Source organism: Quercus lobata, chromosome 1 (genome assembly GCF_001633185.2).
Source record: "Quercus lobata isolate SW786 chromosome 1, ValleyOak3.0 Primary Assembly, whole genome shotgun sequence".
Taxonomy (NCBI): domain Eukaryota; kingdom Viridiplantae; phylum Streptophyta; class Magnoliopsida; order Fagales; family Fagaceae; genus Quercus; species Quercus lobata.
In genome coordinates this window covers 2,835,457-2,862,680 of record NC_044904.1, presented here as the reverse complement: position 1 = coordinate 2,862,680, position 27,224 = coordinate 2,835,457, and the positions used below count along the sequence as shown (strand labels likewise).

General features: G+C 34.0%; 3 protein-coding genes and 1 pseudogene across 21 annotated transcripts; 2 read left to right on the top strand and 2 right to left on the bottom strand.

The window, feature by feature from the left end:
* Positions 1-1,225: 1,225 nt before the first annotated feature.
* LOC115993621 lies at positions 1,226-15,465 on the top strand (annotated as a pseudogene).
* LOC115974500 (kinesin-like protein KIN-7B) lies at positions 3,133-8,536 on the bottom strand. Of its 19 annotated transcripts, none has more exons than XR_004087935.1 (9): positions 8,339-8,535; positions 7,467-7,515; positions 7,281-7,373; positions 6,654-6,731; positions 5,650-5,697; positions 4,090-4,179; positions 3,882-3,982; positions 3,557-3,670; positions 3,133-3,398 (listed from the first exon to the last, which is right to left on the bottom strand). XR_004087935.1 is itself a non-coding variant. In XM_031094897.1 (4 exons), exons 1-4 carry the CDS (start codon positions 4,271-4,273, stop codon positions 3,255-3,257), a joined length of 543 nt encoding a protein of 180 aa, XP_030950757.1. In that variant the 5' UTR covers positions 4,274-4,452; the 3' UTR covers positions 3,133-3,254. The 19 variants fall into 19 exon arrangements, 1 of the variants encoding a protein (XP_030950757.1); XR_004087938.1 differs by having other exon boundaries at positions 4,090-4,173; positions 6,654-6,699; XR_004087934.1 differs by having other exon boundaries at positions 6,654-6,699; positions 8,339-8,534.
* LOC115974558 lies at positions 4,694-5,643 on the bottom strand. The gene has a single exon (XM_031094971.1). The coding sequence runs from the start codon at positions 5,600-5,602 to the stop codon at positions 5,096-5,098; it is 507 nt and encodes a 168-aa protein (XP_030950831.1). The 5' UTR covers positions 5,603-5,643; the 3' UTR covers positions 4,694-5,095.
* Positions 15,466-19,591: 4,126 nt separating the features above from the next.
* LOC115974483 (protein DETOXIFICATION 16-like) lies at positions 19,592-26,840 on the top strand. Its single transcript, XM_031094875.1, has 9 exons — positions 19,592-19,792; positions 22,139-22,421; positions 23,610-24,154; positions 24,466-24,552; positions 24,900-24,956; positions 25,042-25,280; positions 25,386-25,504; positions 25,733-25,819; positions 26,593-26,840. The coding sequence occupies exons 2-9, from the start codon at positions 22,194-22,196 to the stop codon at positions 26,659-26,661; spliced, it is 1,431 nt and encodes a 476-aa protein (XP_030950735.1). The 5' UTR covers positions 19,592-19,792; positions 22,139-22,193; the 3' UTR covers positions 26,662-26,840.
* The last annotated feature ends 384 nt before the right edge of the window (positions 26,841-27,224 follow it).

Sequence of the window (27,224 nt, the reverse complement as noted above, 5' to 3'; positions counted from 1 at the left end):
CGATCCTCATCTCATGGAGGGTCTCTCACATTATATAGCTTCCTTTGAACCATCTTGATCCTACACTTATTGATCATCTGAGCCCTTACTTGAGTACCTGTTCCATCGAACACCCTCTTTGGCTTTCTGTGAGTTGTGGTGGTCAAGGCAGTACTGTTCAGAGGTCTTCTCCACATAAATGCGGCCAGAAAAGTAGATGTAGTGCATTTAATGCCGTAATAGCATCTTTCCCTTAAATATTTTTAGATTTCCTTTTTTCTCGTATGTTAATGAGACACATCTTTATCACTAGAGCTTCCTGGAAGGTCATTGTGATTGTTGGAATACGTATTTGAGACGAATTTATCATATCCGAGGAGATATTCCTCCTCGAACTATCCTCATATCTGTATTTCGCTCATTGAATCCTGGGTTTGAACCATTCATTACCATTCACTCATCCTCGGATTGCTCACGTCCTCGGTTAAGGCCCAAGACCCAATACATGATTTGGGCCCTTAACCCTACAGTTAAAAACTGAAAACTGAAAACATTGTAGTGAAATAATTTTTAAATGTGTAAATAGTGCCATAAGACCCAGTTTTAAAGTTAAATTTGCTGAAATAAGTACTTGTGAGTCCTATGAACAATGCACGGGACCCACAGAAAAACGCCAAACATAGCCACTGAAATAATTTCAGTTAAATCCAAACGTAGGCTGGGTTTAATTTTGACAATTACTATTATTTTTTGAGGAATTTTTTTCCTTCCTTTTTCAGGCAATGAAAGTTGTGCGTGGTGCTCAGGAGGTGGCATAATTGTTGACGAGGAACCATGGATTTGGTTTAACTTTTCATGACAGTGTCACGCCAACAAAATAAATTGATGATAATTCATTCCTTTCTTAGGAAGAAAAATTTTGTAGTTCTGGTGGAAAATACGAAAATAAAACCTGATATATAATTTATAGCTCTCGTTTAGATTTTAAAATAAAAACTAGCATTTCTAAACTTGAATATCTATGTCATAAAAACGAACAACCTAGTCAATTTTGTTAAGTAAACAAAGAAAATAAGTAGATTAGGATTATAAGTGTTACTCTCACAAATTTGTTGGTCGCTGGCTTGAGTGATTGTACATGATTGCATATGAACCACATAGCTCCAGCCACAGCCACCAGAAAGCTTAGATTATATAGTTATATCTGATTACGACCCAAGTAAGATTGTGAGAAACCACGCAAAATATGGAACTGGAAGGAGGAGAAAGAAGATCATCATCAGGAAAAGATGATGGGTTTAGAGCAAAATATGTTGAAGATGCAAAAAAGCAAGCAGGGCTAGCAGGGCCTCTTATAGCAGTTAGTATTTTGCAGTACAGCTTACAAATTATATCAGTCATGTTCAATGGTCATCTGGGAGAGCTGCCTCTTGCAGGTGCTTCCATGGGAACTTCCTTTGCTTCTGTCACTGGTTTCACTGTCTTGGTAAGTGACTTCTCCTTTTTCTTTTCTTTTTTTTTTTTCTTTTTTTTTTTGATTTTTTTGTTGTGAATTATTCGATAGTTGGAAAAGAGAGGTTTCAACTCTCAATATTTTCATTTAAAACAAGGCTATTGGCTTCTCTTTCCAAGTTTCTAGTCTTGTACTATTTTTGTGGTGAACAATAACTACAACAAGAGCAATTATTCGGTACTTTCCGATCAATTCTCCTTTCTTTTTACATAATAATTAATAATTTTTCTTTCAAAAGAAAAGCATGGAATATATATGGAAACATAAAAATAAGTCTTATTAATTAAATTTATAATAAGATCCAACATGCAGGAAGAAGACATGATGTTCACTATTCAATAATTTTCACTACAGTGAGTAATTATTCAATACATGACTACAAGTTTATGACATTTATGAAAAGCTTAAGTCTTAACTAGTGTCAAATATCAATAAAAATCTTTTATACCATTTTTTTTTAACTCTAAAATTCAAATCTTCCATTCCTAATTATCAAATATTATATATAAAAGTAGGTTCTAGCTAGCTCAACTGGTAAAGTCTCTGATAGTTGAATAAGAGATTTGGGGTTCAATTCTCGCCTACACTAAAAACTGAATGGTGTCTTGGCCTAATGATAAAGAGATATCATCAGGAGCGAACATCATAAGTTGAAACTCTCTCTCAAAAAAAAAATTATTATATATAAAAAAATTCTAAATACACCACAAAGTTCACAAATTTTTTTATAAACTGTTGAAATGGCAAATTGTGATTGTTGTTATATAATAAAAGTGATGTTGCAGACTAAACACAATCTATCACATTAGATATTATGAAAAATTTGTGAAATTTATTATGTCCATACATACTCCATGGCATTGTTGAGGATGTATATCTTGTGTCAAAATTGAAAGGGCCTTCGTGTGTTTATTGTCTTCTTAAAGTCCATATATATGGGCTTGAAATTAAAAATATCGGAAATTTAGCTCAATACTTCTATGCCATTGAAAAGGCCTACGTCATGGGTATTTGCTGTCTTTTTAAGTCCATATATATATTGGCTTGAAATGAGAATGTCCAAAATTTAACCCATTGGATTTTTCCTTCCACTCTTGGCCATATGGCGTAAACAATGGAAAAGTTGTGATTGGAATGTTAGGATATGCATTTTCTTTTCACTTCTTTAACGTGATAAGTTGTGATCCGAACATTGTCATTTTTTGTCATTTTTTCACGAGTCTATCATTGTCACCACTATTATTAAATATACTAACACTACAACAAATTTGACTTTTTTCAAGGGTCAAAACCTTAAAAACCCTTGAAAAAATTTATTTTAAGAGTCCAATTGACCCTTGATAACCTTTGAAATATATACCGTCGAAAAAGAAATTTTAACGGCCTTCGTGGCCCTTAAAATAAGTGCTCTAATCTTATTTTGAGGGTCAAGAGACCCTTAAATAACCTTTTACCAAGGTTTAAAAAAATTATATCTACAACCCTTGATAAATAAGGTTGTTTAAGGGGTCTCTTAACCCTCAAAACAAGATTTTATTTTATTAAAAAAAAAAAAACACAATCATGCACAAATATATAAATATATATATATATACATACAAAAAAATTCATAATTGTATGAATTTATATGATACCAAAAGTCAGATTAACCCATCAATATTTATATGATCTAATTCAATAGTCAACAGGGGCAACAGTTTTAAATTGTAAAAACAAGGTTCTTTGCACAATCTGACATGATAGTAGGTGAACAGAACAAATCCTAATACATCATATATAAGGCCAAAGGTAATGAAAGGAAATAAAAATCGGTTACATGCACAGCTTTATATACATGTCCCTTCTCAAATTCTAAATTCTTCACATGTTTCCTTATATTAGCAACCCAAATTAACAGCAAAACCACCTGAAAAAAACAAAAATGGAAATTTCACAATCAGACTAAAAGAACAGAATATCACAACATTGAACTTTCAATAGAAAAACAAAAAAAAAAAGACAGAAATTAAGGGTTACAGTAAACACATAATGAATCTATCTAAAAACTTCTTCATGGGCAGGTACCTCATGATCATCCAAAAGCCGAAGGGAACCAAATTCGCGATTCAAAAGGTCAACAACAGTCTCATTGTAGATCTCTAAAGCAGAAACCCTCACAACAAAATCCCTCTCCTGGTGCTGCGAGATTGAAATAATTTTACACAAAGGGGAACAGATATAAACTCAACTTGAAAAATCATAAGATAGTACAAGATTATACATAATAGTAAGCTATGAGATTTAACATGCATGTTTGTCCTTCAAAAGATAGTATGTTTCAGCTTGATTTACAAGTGTGTAATTATTTATGATATTTTTCAATGAAAAGGGGGGTCCCAGAAGAACTTACATTTCTGATATGTTCATAGATATCCTTAATAGCATTTTCTGTGATTCCTCTCATGGTATAAGTCTTGCCACTGCTAGTCTGCCCATATGCGAAAATTGTTGCTGCAAAAAAAGGTGGGGAAGTACTTAGAATCGGCCAAAAGAACCAGTTATCACTCGAGAAACATAATTAAAACTACAAGTTGCTCGCTAAATAAGCTGCAGCTAACCATTAATTCCAGTAAGTGCAGATAGAGCCACATCCTTAGCACCTTCTTCATAAACCTTCTGAGCCGAGCACGTAGGACTAAAAACTTTATCTGTCACATTTGAATAACAGAAAGCAAACAAAAATCCCATTTCATTTATCAATCCCCCAATAAATAAATAAGCAAAACACTCGTTATTGTACATCTTCTATACACATCCTTTCATGTGTTAAGTGTGGACATACTTAAAAAATGTGGACAACGCGTGTGAAATTATGGACACTTGTGTGTACAAAAGTGTACATTAACGTGAACATTTAAAAAAAATTAGTCAATTTAGATATAACAGCATATATATATATATATATATATTCCAAGGTAAACACTTGTAAATCAAGCTAAAACATACTTTCTTCTGAAGGACAAACATGCATGTTAAACTATGAAGCACGGGTGCGTTTCGGGACCCGGGTGCGGGTGCGGGTGCGGGACTCGGCAATTTTTGAAAAAGTAGGGTGCGGGTGCGGGTGCGGCGGGACTCGGCGATTAAAAAATTATTAAAAATATTTTTATTTATATTTTCTATATATTTTTACTATTAAAATATTCTTAAAAAACACATTAATATACTTGATTCACAAAACAAAGAAACAATAAGGCAAGAAACGCATCTGAGGTCAGAATTTCGGCCTCTCCGGCGATTTTCAAGGTCGATTTCGGCCTGTTTCGGCCGATTCCGGCATGTTTCGGCCGTATCGGCCATATCGGTCGCCGGTCGATATGGACCGATATGGCCCAATTCTGGCCGAATCAGCCCGGTTCGGCGCGAATCGAGCCGCGTCGGCGCGAATCTGAGAAAAAAAAAGCAGACGTGGCATCGACGCGCGTTCAACCGCGTCGGACGCCGCGTCCCGCGTCGCACCGCGTCAGAGTCTAGTGCGGCACCCTCCCAGCCGCGTCCGTGCATTCTAGATGTTAAATCTCATAGCTTACTATTATGTATAATCTTGTACTATCTTATGATTTTTCAACCACTAAGGCATTTAATATGAAGTAACTTCACAATGAAAGACAGTTTTGTATACTTGTAATCTAGAAAAAGTTTCTGCTCGTTATCTCCTAGTTTCAGAAAAAAGTTAGCTGCATCATCATTAGGCTTTTCAGGAGTACTGTCACCACTGGAATCTCCAGCTACACAACTGGCTGCATTAAAGGCTGCACAATAATCTTCTACCATCTCACTCAAGCCATCCCCGTCTGACTCATCATCACTATCCAAACTATCACATGTTTGAAAATGTCTCTCCTCACCATGTCTAAACCAATGAGTATAACTTGGGAGAATACCAATAGTAAGCAAATCAGCCTCAACATCATCTCTGGTCTTTGCAAAGTAGTTATTGCATTTCTTACACGGACAATAAATTTTATACCCCATTGTTGTATGCTCAAATGCAAAATCAAGGAAGTCTTTAATTCCTTGTCTATACTCAAGAAGAGCTCTATTCCTGAGCTTTACCCAATTCCATTCCATCTAAAGTTGGATTAAATTTTTTTTTAAATCTTCAATGAGGGACACACCTTAAGTTGCCCTCAACCGGAAAAGAGTACTAAATCCAGTGGAAAAGCCTGCATAAAAGAATATTTCAATGTAGAGTTTGAGACATTATATAAATCCAGTGGACATTATATTTCAAAGTACTTGATGATCTTAAGCTCTAAGGATATGATACAAGAGGAACCAGAAACAATCTACCAACCCACTGTTTCTATGACTAGAAACAGTGTTTTTTTTTTTTTTTTGGTGAAAAATTTATTTGGTCATTTAGAAAGTGTATTTACTATTTAGTGCATATACGTGTTAATGCAGCAAATCAGAAACTCATTGGCAAGCTGAGTAGAAACTTTTCAAGAAGTGACTGCTAAGAACTGTCAGAAACTAGACAACAAGAACAGCCCAAAAATAGTATAAGTAAATATCAAATAATGGGAGATCAAGGGGATTCTAACAACAAACATCCGAAGTGCATTCATTTACTTGTGTAGAAGCCCACAGTCATGTCCTAAAACAGGTATTTATGAACAAAATGAGAAACAAAAAAAAGAAACAGAGGCTTGGGAACTTGGCATGTATCCTATCCAACTAGACAAATAAGCTCATACAACAAACTAATCCAACGTATATGTTTGCATTGATTCAGAAACAGGGCCAAAATTCTAAGAAATTTGAAAACTAGACAAAAACAAGATGGTTAATATCTGAGGCACCAACTTAGTTGCATTAATCATTATTTAATATAATTTCTCAGCACTCTGCAACTTTTATTTATCAATCTCAATACACCTAAAACAATTTCCAAATTTAGATTTTGACTTCATTCATTTTGCACTGGAAATACATTCCCAGTAGAAGAAAAGTTATGTTGCATCAACACATCTTATAAACAAACACAAGCTAATATTCAGTCTCTACTCTATCATCACCAAGAACTTTATCAACTAATATTTTTCCAATGATTAAAACCTTATGTCAGCAAGAACTCAGATTGTCAAATTGATCATTTTAAATTGTTGGGATAACTCACCTGCCCAAAAAATGCGCTGATAGAAGTTGTAGCAAGTCCAAGTAAGCTGCAAAAGAAGAAATAATAGAATCTAGTCAACTGCCAAAAGAGCGAACAAAAAGGTAACAGTCTGATGCTTTCAGTAAGTAAAGGTAACACAGAATGAATTCACCCAACTATTACTAAAAGAGTGATAAGCATCCATAATATTAAGTGGAAAGACGATCTGCTGTCTAACCCACTCTGTAGACTTATTCAGTCCATTCCACAGCACAATCATAATTCCAAGAAGGTAAAAGAAACAGTATTTTATATGAGACAATAACAGTGTCCTATTTCCTACTTCAAATAGGACACTCTACTGCAATCTATAAGTGAATTTGGCTAGAAGCAACCATAGCAATAGCACATAGCAATCTCTCTAGTAAATTTACAATTAATGAAAAGTGAGAACAATAGTTTATCAAGACTGTCCACTATCATGTCAGGTATACAACTATCTTATGCACATAAAAGCAAGCAGACTCACCATACAACAGAAAAAAAATAAAAAATAAAATTGATAAAAAGGCATGCTATTTATATAGCTTTGCTGTTGCACTTTTTACTTAACCCAAAATAAATAACTAAATAAAGGAGAATTGTTACCTTTTTGCTATATTTAAAATCATTTGGGAAGAAAATGCAGAGGCAGGTTGAAAGAACAAGGAGCCTTAACCAATAGAAACAACTTATTGGGGCCTAATAAATGACAAGAAAAAATATAGATCTTTTATTTTTGCTAAGTAAAAAAGAAATGAGGATTAGCAAGACAAAACTCATTCAATTAAATACCTGGATTGGAACCAGATCTAGCACCCTTTGAGATCAGCGTCCGAATAGCCTGTCAAACAGAAATATTTATAATTCTATTGGAGCCCATCCTTTTCAACCATAAAATATGAACCAAAGCACTGGAAAAAAATAAATAAACAAGAAATAAAACTAAATTTGCCTTAACCATTCTGTTATCTAAACAAAAACCTGTGTCCATTCCAAATTACCATCAAAAGAAAAACCGATAGCATTTCAATAAACCCATCATCCCAAACACAATGTTTAAAATAGTAAATTACGAATTAAGGTCCTCTGAGTCTCCAAAGTTTTAGGGTAACTCCACTCTGGAATTGTTAAAATACTATTATTTCACTATAAACCCAAGTAAGCTTTAAGCACTACTAATATTCCTCTACTACTACTATTTCACTATAAACCCAAGTAAGCTTTAAGCACTACTAATATTCCTCTACTACTAAACACAAATTCCCAATAGCTAACAATGATACCCAGTAGATCCGTACAGTTCAAAGTCAACACTCACCACCAAAGCCAACAAGTTGGACGATGCAGATTGAAATAAACACACACACACACACACACACACGGAGAGAAAGAAAACTAAATTTGAATACACAAACACAATAAATCAAGTCATAGAGGGTGTCTAAAAAAACTCAATCAATATTTGTATGAAAACTGTAAAGGAAACAGAGATTATGATTTGAAATCGAATAATGAAATTGCAAAGGTCGAACAATTAGAAATCGATGATGAGCTCAGTTTTCTGAGAAATGTGAAACGAAAATCATGGGGAAATCAATGAAAAAGTGTGGGTAAACCAAAAAAACAAAAAAATCAAAGACGAAATTAGGGTTTGTGATTCGTACCTAACCAGAGCTGAGAAACACAACGCCAAGAGAGAGGAAGAGTCACAAAACCGAGATCGTACCTAATTGGAGCTGTGCGATTACGTACCCAATCAATGATCGTCGAGCTCTATGAGATCTCCATGCGCTCCGTGAGATTTCTCAGTTTCAGGCTTTCAACGAAAGAGTGATAAGAGCTCTGTGTTTCTTGGTTACGTTTGGGCTATATTTATAAATTTTGTTGGGCTTTTTCAAGGGATGACAATTTTGTTGTGGGCTTTTTTCGAGGGCTGAAAAATTTGTAATTTTTTATCAAGGGCTGTGGGCTGAAAAAACTGGCGCGTTTTTTTTTTTTCACATCTATTTCAAGGGTGTTTTAATTTATTTTGAAGGTCTAAATAACTTTTGAAATAAAGTTAAGTAATATATCCTACCGCATTTGTATTTATAGGTTGTATCGATAGATTTTAGTAAATCCTTGATAAAAGAGGGTTGAAATAACTAAACTTTGTTGTAGTATAATTACAACTGACTATATCAACCATAATGAAAAATTGTGTCTCCATTTATTGAAACCGAAGTGGATTAAACAATGGCTTACACAACTCTAAGTTAAGCTATATGAGTGTCACCACACACAAAACACATAAATATTAATTGGCTAGTTTTAGTCAAAATTGTTGTTAAACAATTTAATGACCTTAATAAAGCTTTAATTTCTTTACATGCATCATCCCCATTCTTCATCATTTTTCATCATAAATTATCATTTTGATTTAGATTTTCATCTCAATTACATTAGCTTAAATTTCATCTCTTTCAAAAATTTCTTATAGCTAGGCATGGGAAGTGCATTGGAGACATTATGTGGGCAAGCCTATGGAGCAAAACAGTATCACATGCTCGGTGTTCACACCCAACGAGCTATGCTAACCCTCCTGAGCTTATGCATTCCTCTAGCAATAATTTGGTATTACACAAGCACCATTCTCATAGCTCTACACCAAGACCATGAAATATCTAATGAAACTGGAGTTTTCAATCGTTGGATGATCCCAAGCCTCTTTTCCTATGGTATACTTCAATGCCTAAACAGATTTTTACAAACATAAAACAAGGTTATTCCTATGTTGATAAGCTCTGGATTCACGGCTTTGCTACACGTTCTTGTTTGTTGGGTTCTTGTGTTTAAAATCAAGCTTGGGATTAAAGAAGCTGCCTTGGCAATTTCCATTTCCAATTGGGTTAATGTGATTTTGTTGGCACTTTATGTAAGATTTTCTCCAGCTTGCAAGAAAACTTGGACTAGGTTTTCAGGGCCGGCCCAACAAAATTTGGGGCCTAAGGCAAAAATTTTATATGGGGCCTTTTTATATGTAAACATTAATTAAATAAAATTATATAATACTAATTAAATTAAGACTAATTTGATGTAAATACAGAAATTGATGAATAATACTAGTTAAACTAAGAGGGAGTTTGGATACGGCGTTTTCTTTGCTGCGTTTTCCTTTTTTTTTTTTTGGAGCACGCGTTTTACCCCAACAGCGGTTACTGTTCATGTACTGTACATGAACAGTAGCCGCAATTTTTGACCAGTCTTCCGTGAACAGTGCATCCGGCACTGTTCACGGACCCACAAATTTCATTTTTTATCAACTTTTTCATTAAAAATGGGTCCCACAATACTATTTACACATTTAAAAATTATTTTGCTACAGTGTTTTCAATTTTCAATTTTCAGTTTTAGCAAAATAAGTTCTATCCAAACAGACCCTAAGATTAATTTCATATAGAAGATTGAATATTATAGTTGAATCAAAAGGAACTTACTTTAACTTGGATATATGATTATGCATAGTTAAGTACAGTTGTAATCTAAATTTTAATTTTATATATTCTTTTTAAAAGAAAGAGATAGATAGATATTATTTGGTGTGTGGCTTAGTAGGAGATTAGTCGTCATTAATGATTTATCACATTTGCTGCATTTTATTTGAAACATCTTAGGGTTTCAATTGGGTTAAATTTTTATTGGTCTCCTATTTTAAAAGCCTTGTTAGAAATGAAAAAGAAAAATACTAAAAATACTACAAAATATTCACAATAAATGTGATTATCATTGTAATTGATGAATTTCAACAACTTAATTTATTTGTGTTTGAATTACTTTTTATGTGATTGGTGATATGTCAGTTAAATCTATAGTAAAATTTGTGGTATCTTTAGCATCACTCTTAAAAAAAAGTACCAATTATTTAAAAAATGTTATATTTTTATAAAATTTTGGGCCTTTTACTAAGGGAGATGGGGCCTTTTTTTAGTAGGGAAATTTTTTATTTGTTGTGGGGCCTTAGGCCTAGGCCTAAGTTGCCTAGGCCTTGAGCCAGCACTGGGTTTTCAAAAGAAGCCTTGCATGATATTCTCAGCTTTCTAAAGCTAGGAGTTCCTTCAACAATTATGATATGGTAAGTTCTAGGTCAACAATGGACTCATGTGAAAATGGTGTTGGTCTAATCAAGAGATATAATCTTCTATCATTTACTATTAAAAAAAATCACAATATACCACCTTAACAACTTATGAAAAATGTTATGAAAATCACCGTGTCCCTTGCATTGTTATAATGTTTGAAGCATGCATCACAAAGAGGGTTCCTCTAATAAAAATCACAATATATCACCTTAACAAGTTATGAAAATGGTTATGAAAAGAGTCATGCGCCTTGGATTGTTGTAATGTTTGAAGCATGCATGACAAAGAGAGCTCCTCTATCTGCAAAAGAAACTTGGTTCATTGAAGCTTTCTTTTTCACTGATTTTTGCATGAAGAAATTAAGCATATAACATTGTAATTGCAACATCAAGATGTCACTTCTGTCAAAGCATTTAACTCTATGAAAATTTTGATTGACAGCTTCGAATATTGGTCCTTTGAAATGATTGTTCTCTTAGAGCATTAGCATTGAAGAATGCTATCCTACTCTATTTTACCATCTCAAAAAGCCACCTTATCATTTATACCATACCATTTTTACAATACCTCCAGCATTCTAAACTTTTATTTTTCTATTCTACTCATTAAAATAATATATTTACATAATAAAATAATATATATCAAAACCCAAATAAAAACAAAAACCCAAATCTGCAACCACCTGCTACCACCACCACCACAAACAACATACCCAAACCGAAACCCATGGCCACACCACCACCCCACGGTAAAAATCCAAACAAATGAAACCCACCTTTGCCACCACAACCAGAGACACTACCACGGCAACAACACACCCACCACCACCATGCAAAGAAACCCACAAAAAATCAAAGAAAAATCCATTAAGAACCCCCATCAAAACCCATTGGAAGCTGATCTCCACGCCTCCACCGGCGTTGTCTCCATAACCACGGCCCTAAGCAAGATCAATACCCTGCCACAACCACGGCCCCATGCCGCCACTGCACCACCACGACCCAAAACCCACTCCCACAAATCAAAACCCCACACCCACACCATCGAACCCCATTACAAATCACAGAAAGAGGCCACAGATGATCGAAAGGTGCCCATCGGCATCGACAACATTGCCAACCTCCTTGGTAATGGTCTTCACGGCCTCAAAATCGTCGTTGGAGGTGGCGGGGAAGCCGGCCTCGATTATGTCGATGCTGAGCTTGGCGAGCTGCCGGGCTATTGGGGATGTAATTAGGGCGGCGGCGGGGGGAAGGTGTGGGTGTGGGAGTGGAGTTTGATGGGGTTTGATGGGGGAGAAACATGGAGTGAGAGACGAAGATACAGAGTGGGAGTGAGGGAGAGTGAAGTGAAATGAGAGACAAAGATGAGAGAGTGAGAGATAAAATATTAATTTTTTTTTTTACAATACTGCTACAATGCAATTCTAAAGATAGAATTGCACTGTAGCAGTATTGCAAAAAAATTTGCAATATTTGCCTTTACAATTCTTTGATGCAGATGATTTTAAGGCTGCAAATGTCAAATTTCCCTTAGATATGGCATTAGCATTCTTCAATGCTAATGCTCTTATCTGGACTTCAGCCAAATTCAAAACTAGAGACATCGGTGTTATCAATAAGGTATTTGGTGTCACTTTCATAATTTTTTAACATATAAAAATGAAAGAATGAGGAGCATATATTCTAGATTTTCTTGAGTAAAACTTTGATACAGTCCCTTGGGTGTTTTTTTTTTTTTTTTTGAAAATGGACCATATATTAATCAATTAGGCAGTAGCAAAAGAGTCCGCATACAAAGCCTCTATGGCAGGGGTTGGTTGTTCTTCCAACCATACATAGTCCTCACTTAATTGACTTGCAAACCTGGCCAAAGAATGGGCCACTCCATTCGCACTACGACGTACACAGTTAGCAGATACACTCCTAAATCTCATAGCCAAGCAACGAGCATCTTCATATATATATCCCAGCCATGAATTAGCGGGTTTGATTGCTGTCAAGCCGTTCATTACAGTGGCATTATCTCCCTCCACCACAACATCTTGGAACCCCGCCTCCACAGCAAATTCCAAAGCTTTCCGGCAAGCCAAAATCTCCGCTTCTTCACTGTTTGCAACTGGAGGGCCTTTTGCTGACAACGCCGCCATCACTTCACCCATATTGTTCCTTATAACCGCGCCAAAACCCGACGACTCCGTATCCATGAAGACAGCCGCATCGAAGTTCACCTTAAACAGAGTACTTGGAGGTGGACACCACGATTGCACTGTCTCCCTTGGCGCATGGATAGCCAACTGATCCCTTGAAGCTTTAAATTCCTCTATCAGCTCAGTAGCCCGAATGGTGATTCTTGATGGGTCCTGGACTTTCCCTCCATGCAGTAACATATTTCTCTGGTGCCAAATTAGCCAGCAGAGGACCCAAAAAAGCTCAAATTCTTCCATGGACAAACTGTGGCATAAGTATTCAAGCAGCTGCAAAAAATCCCTCTGCTCCGTGCACCTTTTCTGCAATCTGCCTGGAGCACCTGCCCACACATCTTGCGCTGCACCGCACTCCCAAAGTACATGAAGAATTGATTCGGGGGCTTGGTTACATCGCTCAGGCTCATTAATCATATTTAAACACATGGTTACATTTATCATTACAACATAAATGTATTCGACTTTAATTGGAAAACTTAAAGAACTCTACGTAAGTTTTTACCATCACAAACTACAAACTCAAAAGCATTTGTAATTTTTCTGCAGCCTTAACACATGTTGGATGGTTTATATGATTTCGTTTGGTCTTGGCGCAGCTATAAGGTTAGTGACATAGTTTATATGGCTTTCCCCACTAACACCATTGCCAGTTCCTAAAGTCTCTGCACTGCCCTCAAAACTAAGAGATTTTTCTTGGTATTGTATAGCACAAGAGTGTCAAATGAAATGGGTGCTAGATTCCCGCATGGTGCACGTTTGGCTCTTCGTGTGATGATCACATTTGCTCTCTCTAAGGGTGCAACAATAGCAATTACTACACTTCTGGTGCACAATGTTTGGGGAGAGCTTTATAGTAGAGATTACAGGGACAGAACTAGAATTCAAAGTCGAGGGGGGCAAATATAATTTTTTTGAGAGGGGCAAATATAAATTTTCATGGACTTATTTTACCTATTATTTAATATTTTTTAAAAAAAAATTTGGGGGGGGGGGGGCACAGCCCCCCTCTGCTTGTACATAGTTTTGTCCCTAGCAAAGAAGAAGAAGTTATTAGATATGTTGCTAGAATGACGCCACTGCTTGCATTATCAGACTTCTTGGATGGATTCCAATGTGTACTTTCAAGTCTTAAATTTACGTCCCAAGTACTACTCAAGTTCAATTGTTAATGATTGTTTGATTTTTCTTACTTTGATTCAAGTTCTTATAAAGTAATTTTTGTTTTGGCTATGTAGGGGCTGCTAGAGGATGTGGGTGGCAAAATCTATGTGCATTTATAAATCTTGGGGCTTAATATTTTGTGGGAATTCCTTCTGCTATGATCTTTGCTTTCGTTTTCCATTTTGGAGGCAAAGTAAGTCTCTCTGTCTCTCTCTCTCTTATATGTCTTACAAACTATATTGTGCCAATTTTTAAATAGGTCATAAAAAAATAATTGATAAATTTATTTATTATATTATTGATGTGATCGGTCACATTCATTATCACGTCAATTTGTAAAAAATTCTATAGTAGTTATTTTAATGTTTTCCTATACTAATATCCGTGTTGTGAAATTGGTTTTAATTAGGGGCTTTGGATGGGTATCATATGTGGACTTTCTGTTCAAGTTGTGGCACTTGTAGCAGTAAACTTATTCACTGATTGGGATAAAGAGGTAAGAAAATTTTATCAGTTTAGGCTCTTGATTTGGACTTATCCTATAGGAATCAAGTAACAAAATTTAAGCTACATAGATGGCACTAACTAATGAACTAATTACCACCGCACACCCTTGGTGCGATGGTCACTCCACAAGTATAAGTACTTGTGGGGTGTGGGGTGTGGGGTGTGAGGTGTGGGGTGTGGGGTGTGGGGGGTAAGGGTCGAGGTTCAAGTCTCCAAAAGGGAGCTTTACACACATATACACTTAGATTAGGTTAAAGTAGAATTCTATCTTGTATAAAAAAATATTAAAAAATTAAATAAAAAAAAACTAATTAACTAATTAATTGGGACCATGTTATAGGATTAAAATGATCTTCCTATTGGACTATTTGAGATGTGCTAATATTTTGAGTAACAAATTTTTTAAAGCTTAGTTGCTTATGTACAACTTTCGAATGTCTCATATTTTTTAAATACAAAGTATATATCATTCAATTTTTATCAATTAAACTTCCAGTAAAAAGTTACATCCAAATGCGCGCACTGGACTAGAGAAGTGATGTTCAACTGTTCAAACTTAAAAGTGAAACAAATTTCTAATAATGTTTTTCTGGTGTCAATTTTAGACTTGCAATATCATGTGTCCAGGTTTGTTTCAAGGAATAAATAACATTACTCACCACGAACATTGGGCTTAATTTTGCAAATTAGTTTTTTTTTTTTTTTTCTTTTTACAGAATGTCTTTCGTTTCTTTTTCAGGCAAAGAAAGCTGTGCATGGTGCTCAGGGAGGTGACCTTACTGTTAATGAGGAACTATAGATTTTGGTTTTCACTTTTCCCAACACACCAAGAAAGTGAATTGTAAATAATTCTCTTTTTAAATAAGAAAATTATACTTCAGGTAGAAAATAAAATTTGACATATTATAGCTCTTGTTCAGATCAACAAACATGACCCAAAAAAAAAAAGCAAAAGCAAAAATTGACATTATTAGTTTCCAATGACCAATATATATGCCATAAAGAAAGCACAATCTAGCCAATTTTGCATATCATGGATGGAGATTTTGAGATTTGGAAAACCAACTTCACCCAAAATCATTAGTATGTCAAAATTTGAAGCAGAAATGTCACAGTATGTCATGCAGTTTCTTCGATTCACAACTACTGCTCAGTTGGACGGACGATCAGGTGAAGGGAGTGGCATGGTTATTACCCATTCTCATTGGTTTCAATGGCATACTCAGCTAAAAGAGGGGGTTCTTCGACTTACATCTCCGTGACCTTGGGGTTGTCAGCCAAAATATTTCTTTGAACCCTATCAATCAAAACCTTTGGTGGAGGTTCCTGTCATAGCCATTCATCATCATAATCATAATCATTGTTCACATAGCATCCAACTCGAATAAACTCTAGTCCCAAATAAGCATATGTCAATAGCAGTACCGTGACACCAATGATGTCTTCAATTCTTAATCACACATTTTTTATGGATCTGGAGGATCTGCCTGCCAGGGGCCTAACAAGAAATAATTTAGTGTTATTTTCATGAGCTTATTAGCAATAAAAACTCAAATTCCGGACTTAGCACAAGCAGTAATCATAAAATAAAATAACCTCATGGACAAAAGGGTAGCTGGCAACATTACTGGCCCAACAAGCATGCTTTCATGAAGTTGATCATATATCTCATCCTCAGCACATAAATGAGTTTCCATTCCAAATCTGCAATGTTAATTGAGTATAAAACATGGCAAGGCTAGCAAAACAGTACTCAAAAGAAGAAGTTTAACTACTTAGATGTTGACAACAAATAAGTTAAGAGAAATGCTATGGTTCATACTTGAGAATTAAAATTTTAAAAAAATTCAACAAGAAAAGATGAACGATTCCAAATTCCCAATTAGTATATTAGGTCACTCACCCTAACAGTAACAGGGAGAGCGGGGGAGAAGAAAGAAGGCATCATCGCGCAGTAAACAGAAACCAAAAACAGCTTTGCTGTACCTGCCAATTTTAACTTAAGCAGATGCACAAAACACCTTTGACATAACTTGCTACATCCTCAAAGCATTAGTATATCAAATCCAAGTAATTGATAGCAGGACTTCAAAACAGAACTTCTATAGGAAATATAGAAATATTTCTATGAACTATGTCACATACATAATCATATATACATACTTGAAGACATAGACTAGTTTATTCATTCAGGACAAGGAAAAAAAAAGTAGAAGGAACTGGCCAAAAGCCGTCAGTTAGCTCCCAGTGCCTTTTGCAAACCGGCAGGGCCTTCTTTGTGGTTTCATCCTGTGTGTACAGCATATCTTAAACAAAAGCATGAACATTAAAATGGTACTAATTAAATCAAAGAGTATCAAACTCCTTATTGACCTTCTCTTCCCATTGAACACTTTACCCTGAACCTATCATATCCTAAATTCATCAATGATTCAGTGACTCATTGTTGAATTGTACTAGCAGATTTATAATATAGGTTCCAAATTCCAATACTCAATGAGAGTATGGGACCGGTGAAGGTACAGAACAATAAGTCATGCCCTTTGCAAATTCAAATGTTCCTAATTTACATTTCCTACTCCAGCTTACCACGACTTCAAAATCTTCCAAGATAATGCATTTTCTAGAAGAAATTCCCAACTCCCAATGGTTTATAAAATTCCTTGTATGCAATCTAAGAGTATTTGTTCTTCCCTCAAATTACTAGTATGTAATTAAAGTCAAGATGAACAACTCTCAAGATTATAAACACACACCAGAGAGAGGGATTTTCAAGACAGCTCCAAGGAAGTCCATCATCTAGATGTCGATAGCATGCAAATTCATAGTCCAAGTGTGAGATCCAAGTAAGCACGCCATGACATAAATGAGTCAACTTTCTACCAATGGGGATTGTTATGAAATAACAATGCTAGTTTTGGGGTGTACAAATGATAAGCAGTTCCAATTAAGAAAGATATTCTCTTTTTGTGAACTGACCATATCAAGCACTCTCTTCTCAAAATATATTTCATTTCACCTCCAACATATTTGAAAAGGGAAAAGAATGAAAGAAATTAAACACTCCACTTTTCAATGGTTACCCTTTCTCAATTCTTGAGTTGTGTTGCATAGACAAACTAAACAAACACACCAGAGCCCATGTCATAAAATTGAAAAACATACAAACAAGCCAAAATATACATATGACTACTCATCAATTTCAAGTGAGGTCAACCAATACATATCTAATAGCCCATCAAGCAAAAACACAACTTAATCAAATCATTAACTACACGAAGGCAGGCATGTTCATAAGTTTGAACGTGCGAAGTACTAACTCATTAAACAACTATTAGAATGAAACATGCTAAAATAAGAAAACATATCACACTTTCAAATTTCAATATTGTTGCAGAGTTTAATTTAAGTCAAATTTCAACAACAGAAAAAGGAAAGAATTGGGATTATATTTGGAGACCAGTAACTCAAAAAAATTTAGTTTTGTCTAACTATTAATCCTATTGAGTGTTTTAGTCAAAAATTCATTACAATATAAATGAAGCCAGTTACAAATCTCTTCCACAACTCTTAGCATTACAAGCAACCACTCAACTTAACTAAGTCTTTAAGCCAGACTAATTGGGGTCAACTACAAAGACCTTTTATGTCACTCAACTTTATTTTAGGGTCATGTTTCAACTTGTGTCTCCAACAACAATGTCTCTTTCCATTATTCTATATAACTTCTATTTCTACCCCATCCAATTTGGCTTCCCTTTCACCCTTTTTGCTCCATCCACATTATTAAAATCACAATTTTGTACCGAAATATTCACATGCCTGAATTGTTTATATCAAAACCGTCTCAAATGATTCTCCATCATGACCACCATCTTAGGATTACATCCACAAATTCATCTTTCTTATGTTTCTTTGCTCAAACTAAAAAAATTTCTTTCATTAGCTTTAAGGGAGGTTATAAGATAATACGAAATTAATGAAAAAAGTTAAATTTTTTTTTTTTTAAGACTAAAGCATCTTTGGTTTGACTAACAACATTAATTTTAAGACTTGAGTATAAACCAGTACACACGGTCCTAGCTTACCCTCTCTCTTTTTTCCCCCTCTTTTTTGACCAAAAAGTTCAACATTGCATAGTGACACAGACAAGCCTTTTAACCCTTCATGAACACAACAAGAACATTGAAATGGCTTTCCAAATTTCTAGTCAATCAACAAATCCAAAAGCAAACAAATCAATCACGCAACAACCTATACATAACATTTATCATAGTTTACAGCTAGCCATATATCACAATCATCCACACTTTAATTTTCACACTAGGTAACAACCTGACAGCACGATAAGACTTGCTAGAGTACTAGCAAGTAGCAAGAACCCAACAGAATCCGAACCACCAAGACTCAGCTTTCATGGGTTCAAAATTTCAAACACTTAAAACCATAAATATACAGCAATTTTTTTTTTTTTAATATAAGATAGAATTTCTAATCTAATCTAATCTAAGTATATATGTGTGTGAAGTTCCCTCTTGAAAACTTGAACCCTAACCCTTGTAGAGTGACTACCGCACCAAGGGTGCGCGGCGGTTATATAGCAATGTTACAGACAACAGATTTTGCCACAAAATTCATACATGCTGAGTTGACAAATTATTATTAATTCTCATATAGACCGTCATTTTCGCTTCTTTACTATTCACATTACACCGTTAACAAGTTGTCATGATATTTTAGGGTCTAGTCCAACAAAATTTCCCATATGGCCCATTCTTAGGGAGCAATGATTCACAGCTCTCACACACATTTTTACAATACTTTTAAAGCAATTGGCCTGGTAATTTTTATGGATTCTCATTTAAGCCCACACTGGCATTACTTTAATAACCCCATAGGCCATAACCGTTAACAACTTGCCAATTCACGTGTGTTTGTGAGTCTATATTTATCCATTCTTTAAGCCCTTTACAAAGGAAACTCATTTTATCAAATCCTATACCCAAATGCATTGGTTTCAAGAAGAAGAAAAAAAATCCCCATACCAACCGCAAAAATCACAAACCATCTAGCACCGCCGCTGCGCCGCCCAGCCCTCTACGCCGGCGACGCTTCTGGACCAGCTAGTATGTCTCTCTCTCAAAACTCCTCTTTTATAGCTTTTCTATTTTTCTCTTTTTTAGTTTTGCATAAAAGGGCTGAGCTTTATTGTTCAAGAGAGAGTACCGTACAGACCACAGATAGAGATAGATAAAGCAGACAGACAAACCAACAGCAAGACTCTTTAACTATGCATATGAGTTTTGTTTTTTTAATAAAGAAAATGTGGAATCACAAACATTGGTACGAGAGAAAGTCCAAAAGTTTGTGCTATCTTAATTTTTTTTTTTTGTATTTTACTAGCGTGCAACTGTGCATTGAGCGATGAATCTATTGATATCTATCGATAATAGAACAATTATACAATGATTTCAAAATATGAAAACTCATAAAAAAATAATTGTAAATTTTACATATTTGTATTTTTTTTTTATTATTGTTGTTGTCAATATATAAATTTTTTTCTTAAAGTCGCCACTTATTGTGACATTGACAATTTGACATTGAAGAAAAAAATTAACAAAGAGATGATGACAGTGGGTGGTGGGTGGTGAGTTGAATTGTGTCAGTGCTATTAAATATTAAAATAAAAAATGGTATTTGGAATTTTACAAATTTTATTGTATAGATTTATAGAATGATTTGTTCTAAAAGTGGTATCAATGCACAAAATATTTATATTTGCTGGGTTTTAGAGATGTTATGATAGACGGTTTTACTCCTTTTTTTTTTTTTTTTTTGGAGAGATTGATTCCCGAATTTGTAAGTGGAAATTATATACCATTGCACTAAGGCCTAACCTCTATAAATTGATCTTTTATCAATAACAAAAAATAATTTAAATATCATTTATTAGGTTGTTAATTATGTTTATTGTCACATCAATTTGTTACTATTTACATTAGTTTTAGCATTCTTCCATCTTAAATGGAAGATGGTTTGTTTTGTCTATTCTTTAATTTATATATCAATTTGTAAGATTTTGCTAGTAACTCTGGCATAAAACAAAGTAACTTCTTCTTTTTAGCCAATAAATAATATCTTACTTGTAAAAAAATTATTTTGTACTTGATAGTTTGTAAAAGAAAATGACAAAAGTACTACATTTTTTATTACAAAAAGCTTACAAATTGATATGACAGATGTATGATTAGTGCCACCAAAACAACATAATAAATTAATGTTTGAATTTTGTTTATGATTGATGACATGTAAATTTATAATATTTATATTAAAATATTCTTGGTATCCCTTACATCATTTTTGTGTTAATACTAAATGAATACTAACTTGGATTTTCATGGAAAAAAACCTCTCAACGCCACCGCCCCCCCCCCCCCCTGCGTCGAAATCTTGTCTACAGCCTTAGTCAAACATGACATGATGAACAACGGAAAAAAATAGTGTAACAAGCATATGTAACACCCCTCTCATTAGTGACTGTCAATTTCTCTAGGTCTCTGATTGCTTTATATAATATAATCTATTATTATTATTATTATTATTATATAATAGTGGTGCTTATTATATGCTAATATATTTAACTATTTAAATTTGAGATAAAGACAAAAAAAATTTCTCATTGTATCTAAATAGTAGTTTATACTTCATTGTGCATACTTTTTTTCTTCTTTTTAAATTTGCTGTATAAGTATAACTAAGTTTGGAAAAAAAAAATACATTTGAGAATCCAACCTGCTGTTCCTCAACATCCAGATCTAAAGAATTTATCCATACTTTTTTTATCAAGGGTTTATGAGAGTTAGAAAATCAGCAATCTATTCATTTATTGATTAAACTTGTGTTTGCTCTTTTTGTTTCAACAGCAACTACAAAAGGTGTATTTTCGCTCTTGAAATTTGTCCAAAAAAAACTTCATAATAAGATGAAAAATGAGTTTTTGTGTACATAAAAAATAAATAAAATAAAATTTAAAAAAAGAAAAAAAAAAAAAGAGAGATTGCTATGAAGTTAGTTTAGAAATATTATAGATAATTTTGATACCCTGAAAAAAAATTTAATTTATGAAAATAAAGCTTTTTTATTCTACTATGAAAGTTTTCATTTTTAATTTAAGAATTTTATTATATTTAATCTGGTCCTGTAAAAATAAAAACAAAGCATCTCACATACTTGTTATTTTTGGGTATAACTCATAATAATCACGTAGTTATTGGTAACTTATTTACTCAATGTGAAACAAAACGATAAGAATTAACTTTATTTTTAAGTTAGTTTTGTGATGAAAAAAAAAAAAAAGGTGAGAAAAGCAAAAAATTAAAAGGTAAAAAAGGCCTTTGCTTTTTAACCCACATGGCTAGAACTAAGAAAGCTTTAACGTTTAAGGGATATTTGGGTTTGTGTTGTCGCAGGTGGCATTAGATTATTCAGCACTAAGTGACAACAACACAAGTAAGAATTCATGATATGGAAGTTGAAGGAGAAGAAAGATCAGAAAACCATGGCTGGAGACCAAAATATTCTAAAGAAGCAAAAAAGCAACTACGGCTAGGAGGGCCTCTTATAGCAGTTAGTTTGTTGCAGTACAGCTTACAAATTGTATCAGTGATGTTCACTGGTCATTTAGGAGAGCTGCCTCTTTCTGGTGCTTCCTTGGGATCTTCCTTTGCTTCAGTCACTGGTCTCTATGTCCTGGTAAGTGGATTGGATTCTTGGATTCATGTGGAGGAAGGAATACTGTTCTTGGATTATTGAATAATTTTCTCTGCAATGAGTAGTTTATTCTGTGCATGACTGTCACATTTATGGAAAGCTTAACTAGTGTCAAATATTTGTACATCATCACAAAAAAAGACCTTCCATTAAAGATAAGTCTAGTAAGTATCAATAACTATAAGTGATAAAAGAATATATACCCAACAAATTTCACAACCTTTTTTATAAGTGCCGTGGCAGCAAGTAGTGATTTGTATATAATAAAAGTAATGTTTACTAAAGAAAATGTTAAAGTTACTATAAATTTTACTATAAAATATTTACAAATTAATGTGACAATAATTATGATTGGTGGTGAAGTAATTTTCTTGTACGCATCAATTTTTAAGCCATATGTAAAAAAAATTTAATATCTCTATCACCACTAGTTGCACTAATTACAATCTGTCAGCTTAAATGGTTATGAAAAAAAAAAAGTTAAATTTATTGTGTTAGTAGCCTTTTTTTTTTCTTTTTTTCTTTTTTTTTGGCTGAGAACGGTGTTTGTAGCATTGAGTAAGTATATCTTGTGTCAAAATTGAAAAGGCCTACCTCCTGGGCATTTGCTATCTTCATAAGTCCATATACATGGGCTTGAAATGAAAATATCGGAAGTTTAGCCCATTACTTTCATGCCAGTGGATTTTTTCCTTCCACTCTTGATCATTAAGGCCTAAACTATAAGAATATCATTAGATACATAGAAATTTTCACTACTTGTTAAGGAAGTAAGTTGTGATTGGAGCATCGCCACTTTTACACAAGTCTACCATTGATAAAACTTCTATTATATAACAATCGTATAAGATTACACCAACAATTATGATAACTTTTGTGTCTCCAACTGTATTGAGATTATAGTTTTTTTTTTTTAGAAGCATTGAAACTATAAATAGGATTAAACAATGGCATGCACAACTCCATGTTGAGGTCACTGCACAAAGAAGAATTCATAAATATTAATGGGCCTGTTTTTGTCCAAATCGTTCTAAACAAATTAATGACCTTAACAAAGCCTTTTTTTTTTTTTCCAGTTAAATGCATCATCCCCATTCTTCATCATTTTTCATCATAAAGTATCATTTTGATGCAAATTCTCATCTCCATTATGTCATAAATCTCTTAAAGCTAGGTTTGGGAAGCGCATTAGAGACTCTATGTGGACAAGCCTATGGAGCAAAACAGTACCGCATGCTTGGTGTTCACACACAGCGAGCTATACTAACCCTCCTAGCCTTAAGCATTCCTCTAGCAATAATTTGGTATAATACAAGCACCATTCTCATACTTCTACACCAAAACCATGAAATAGCTACTGAAGCTGGAGTTTTCAATCGTTGGATGATCCCAAGCCTTTTTGCCTATGGTATTCTTCAATGCCTAAACAGGTTTTTACAAACACAAAACAACATTATTCCTATGTTGATAGGCTCTGGATTCACAGCTTTGCTACACGTTCTTGTGTGTTGGTTTCTTGTGTTTAAAATCAAACTTGGGATTAAAGGAGCTGCCTTGGCAATTAACATTTCCAATTGGGTTAATGTGCTTTTGTTCACGATTTATGTAAGATCTTCTCCGGCTTGCAAGAAAACTTGGACTGGGTTTTCAAAAGAAGCCTTGCATGATATTCTCAGCTTCCTAAAGCTAGCAGTTCCTTCAGCAATTATGATATGGTAATTTCTAGCTGCTTATCACTAGTATTGTAAAAGCAGTATCAATAGTGGATTCACGTGAAACTGATGTTTCAATCACAATGTATCACCTTAACAAGTTATGGAAAAGATTGTGAAAAGAGTCTTGTTCCGTGCATTGTTGTAATGTTTGAAGCATGCTTAACAAAAGGAGCTCTTCTATTTGCAAAAGAAATTTGGATCATTCCAGCTTGCGGTTCATTCATTTGCATTGTTGTAATGTTTGAAGCATTTAGCCTTTTTCTTTCTTTTTTCTTCTTGGGGTTTAACTCTTTGAATAATTTGATTGACAGCTTAGAATATTGGTCATTTGAAATGATTGTTCTCTTAGCGGGACTTCTCCCAAATCCAACACTGGAGACATCGGTGTTATCAATAAGGTATTTGCTATCACTTCCATTAATTTTTAAAAGATAAAAAATGAGGAATAGGGAGTCAATATCTTAGATTTTCTTATGGGTAAAACTTAAATACACTTCCTAAAGTGCTATACTTTAGATTCCTTAATTATATTCAAACACAAGATTACATTGAATTTAATTATCCTTTATAAAAATAACATTATTTATACTATATTAATCAATACAATCATGTGTTTGAATTTAATTGAAAATCTAGAAGAATGTAACTAAGTTTTTAGTTTTTACCTTATTCTAATAGTTAAGTTTATTACTTAAACCTCTTTTATGATAATATATTCTTAAAATCATTCGTAATTGTTCTGCAGCCTTAACACATGTTGGTTGGTTTATATGGTTTCTGTTGGTCTTGGTGGTACTTTAAGGTTAGTGACATAGCTAGTTCATATGACTTTTCCCACTAATACCATTGCCCCTCAAAACTAAAAGAATCTTCTTGCTATTATACAGTACAAGAGTGTCAAATGAATTGGGTGCTGGGAGCCCATATGGTGCACGTTTGGCTCTTCGTGTGATGATCATAGTTGCTCTCTCAGAGGGTACAATAATAGCAATTACTACAATTTTGGTGCGCAATGTTTGGGGAAAGCTTTATAGCAAAGAGGAAGATGTTCTCAGATACGTTGCTAAAATGATGCTACTGCTTGCATTATCAGACTTCTTGGATGGATTCCAATGTGTTCTTTCAGGTCTTAAATTTATGTCACAAGTACTAATCAAGTTCAATTGTTACAAATTGTTTGGTTTTCTTACTTTGATTCATCTGCTTAGTGATTTCTGCTTTGGCTATGTAGGGGCTGCTAGAGGATGTGGGTGGCAAAAACTATGTTCATTTATAAATCTTGGTGCTTACTATCTTGTGGGAATTCCTTCTGCTGTGCTCTTTGCTTTCGTCTTCCATTTTGGAGGCAAAGTAAGTCTTTAGTCTCTCTTTCATGTGTCTTAAAAACTGTTATTTCAATTTTTAAATACACAATAAAAAGTAATTGATAAATAATATTATTATATTGTTGACGTTCTATCAATCACATTCATTATCACGTCAATTTACTTTTTTTAAAAATATATATATAGCAAAATTGGTAGCAATTTTAGTATTTTGCTATACTAATATTTGAGTTGTGAAATTGATTTTAATTAGGGGCTTTGGATGGGCATCATATGTGGACTTTCTGTTCAAGTTGTGGCACTTGTTATAGTAAACTTACGAGCTGATTGGAAAAAAGAGGTAAGAAAATTTCATCTCTTTAACTTTAACCCATAACTTGGACTTAATCTATAGGAATCAAGTAAGAAACTAGCATATTCAGCACACACAAAAAAGTAAGAAACTAGCTCTTTATAAAGAGGCACTAATTAATTAATGATTCAATAAATTGGGACCATGCCATAGGACTAAAATGATCATGACTATTGGAAACGTGCTAATCTGTTTGGCAACTGTTTTTTCAATTTATTTGCTTATGTCTAATTTTTTTTAATGTCTCACTTTTTCTAAATACAATTATACTTAACAAACTTTTTACAAAGAAGCTTTCGATTTAAAGTTACTTCCAAACGTACTAGACTAGAAAAGTGCTTTCAAACTTAAAAGTGTTAAAAAAATTTCTCATAATTTATTCAGGTGCCAAATTTATACCTACAATATAATGTGTCTAGGTTTGTTCAAAGACATAACATTATTCCCTAGCCCCTAGGGGTGTGGCGCGTAAGTAGGAGTCCCAGACTTAGTCACACCTGCGAGTTCAAGAGTTATCAGGTTTGAATCGTACACTTCACAAAAATGTTGTGCCACAACGTAGATAGCCCTAACTTGCCCAGAAGTGCCCCACACTATCAATAGCGGGTTTAAGTAGACCGGATCAATGATCACACGTTTGAGGCCCTTTTTTTGTTCATCAAAATAAATAAATAAATAACATTATTCCCTACTAACATTGGGTTTAATTTTGCCAAGTGATTGTATTATATTTTACAGAATGTCTTTCCTTCCTTTTTCAGGCAAATAAAGCTGTGCGTGGTGCTCAAAGAGGTGGCAGCGTAATTGTTGAGGAGGAAGAGGAACTATAGATTTGATTTTCACTTTTCATTACACACCAAGAAAATAAATTGTTGATAAATAATTCTCTTTTTTGAGTAATAAAATGAAGTGCTTTACTTGTAAAATAAATAAATTATAGCTCTTGTTGAGATTTAAAGTTTCAAGTTAGCTTAGACTTTGAATACAAATATCCTTAGACATATTATCATTTCTAGTCCTGCAAACTTTTAGGAGTTAGATCTTGCAAACTATCCTGACTGAAGCCAGCAATATCAATCCTATCCTATGTTCTTTCATCTACGCAAATGCATGCAATTATAAATTAATGAGTAAAACACCAATTTTGGTCCCAAAAATTTGCTTGAAGATCCAATTGATCCACAAAGTTCATTAAATGCCTAAATGTTTTAACTGGTTTTAATTTAGTCTATCCGTCGATGTTCACTAGAAACCAGAAATCCATATAGTTGATTATTCGCATGGCACAAGTTATGCAAACTCAGAAAGCTGTCTCAACCTACTATCAAAAATTTTCATGATCTCTGCCCAATGACAAAGTCAAAATTTTTTACAGATTGGCTAAATATTCATA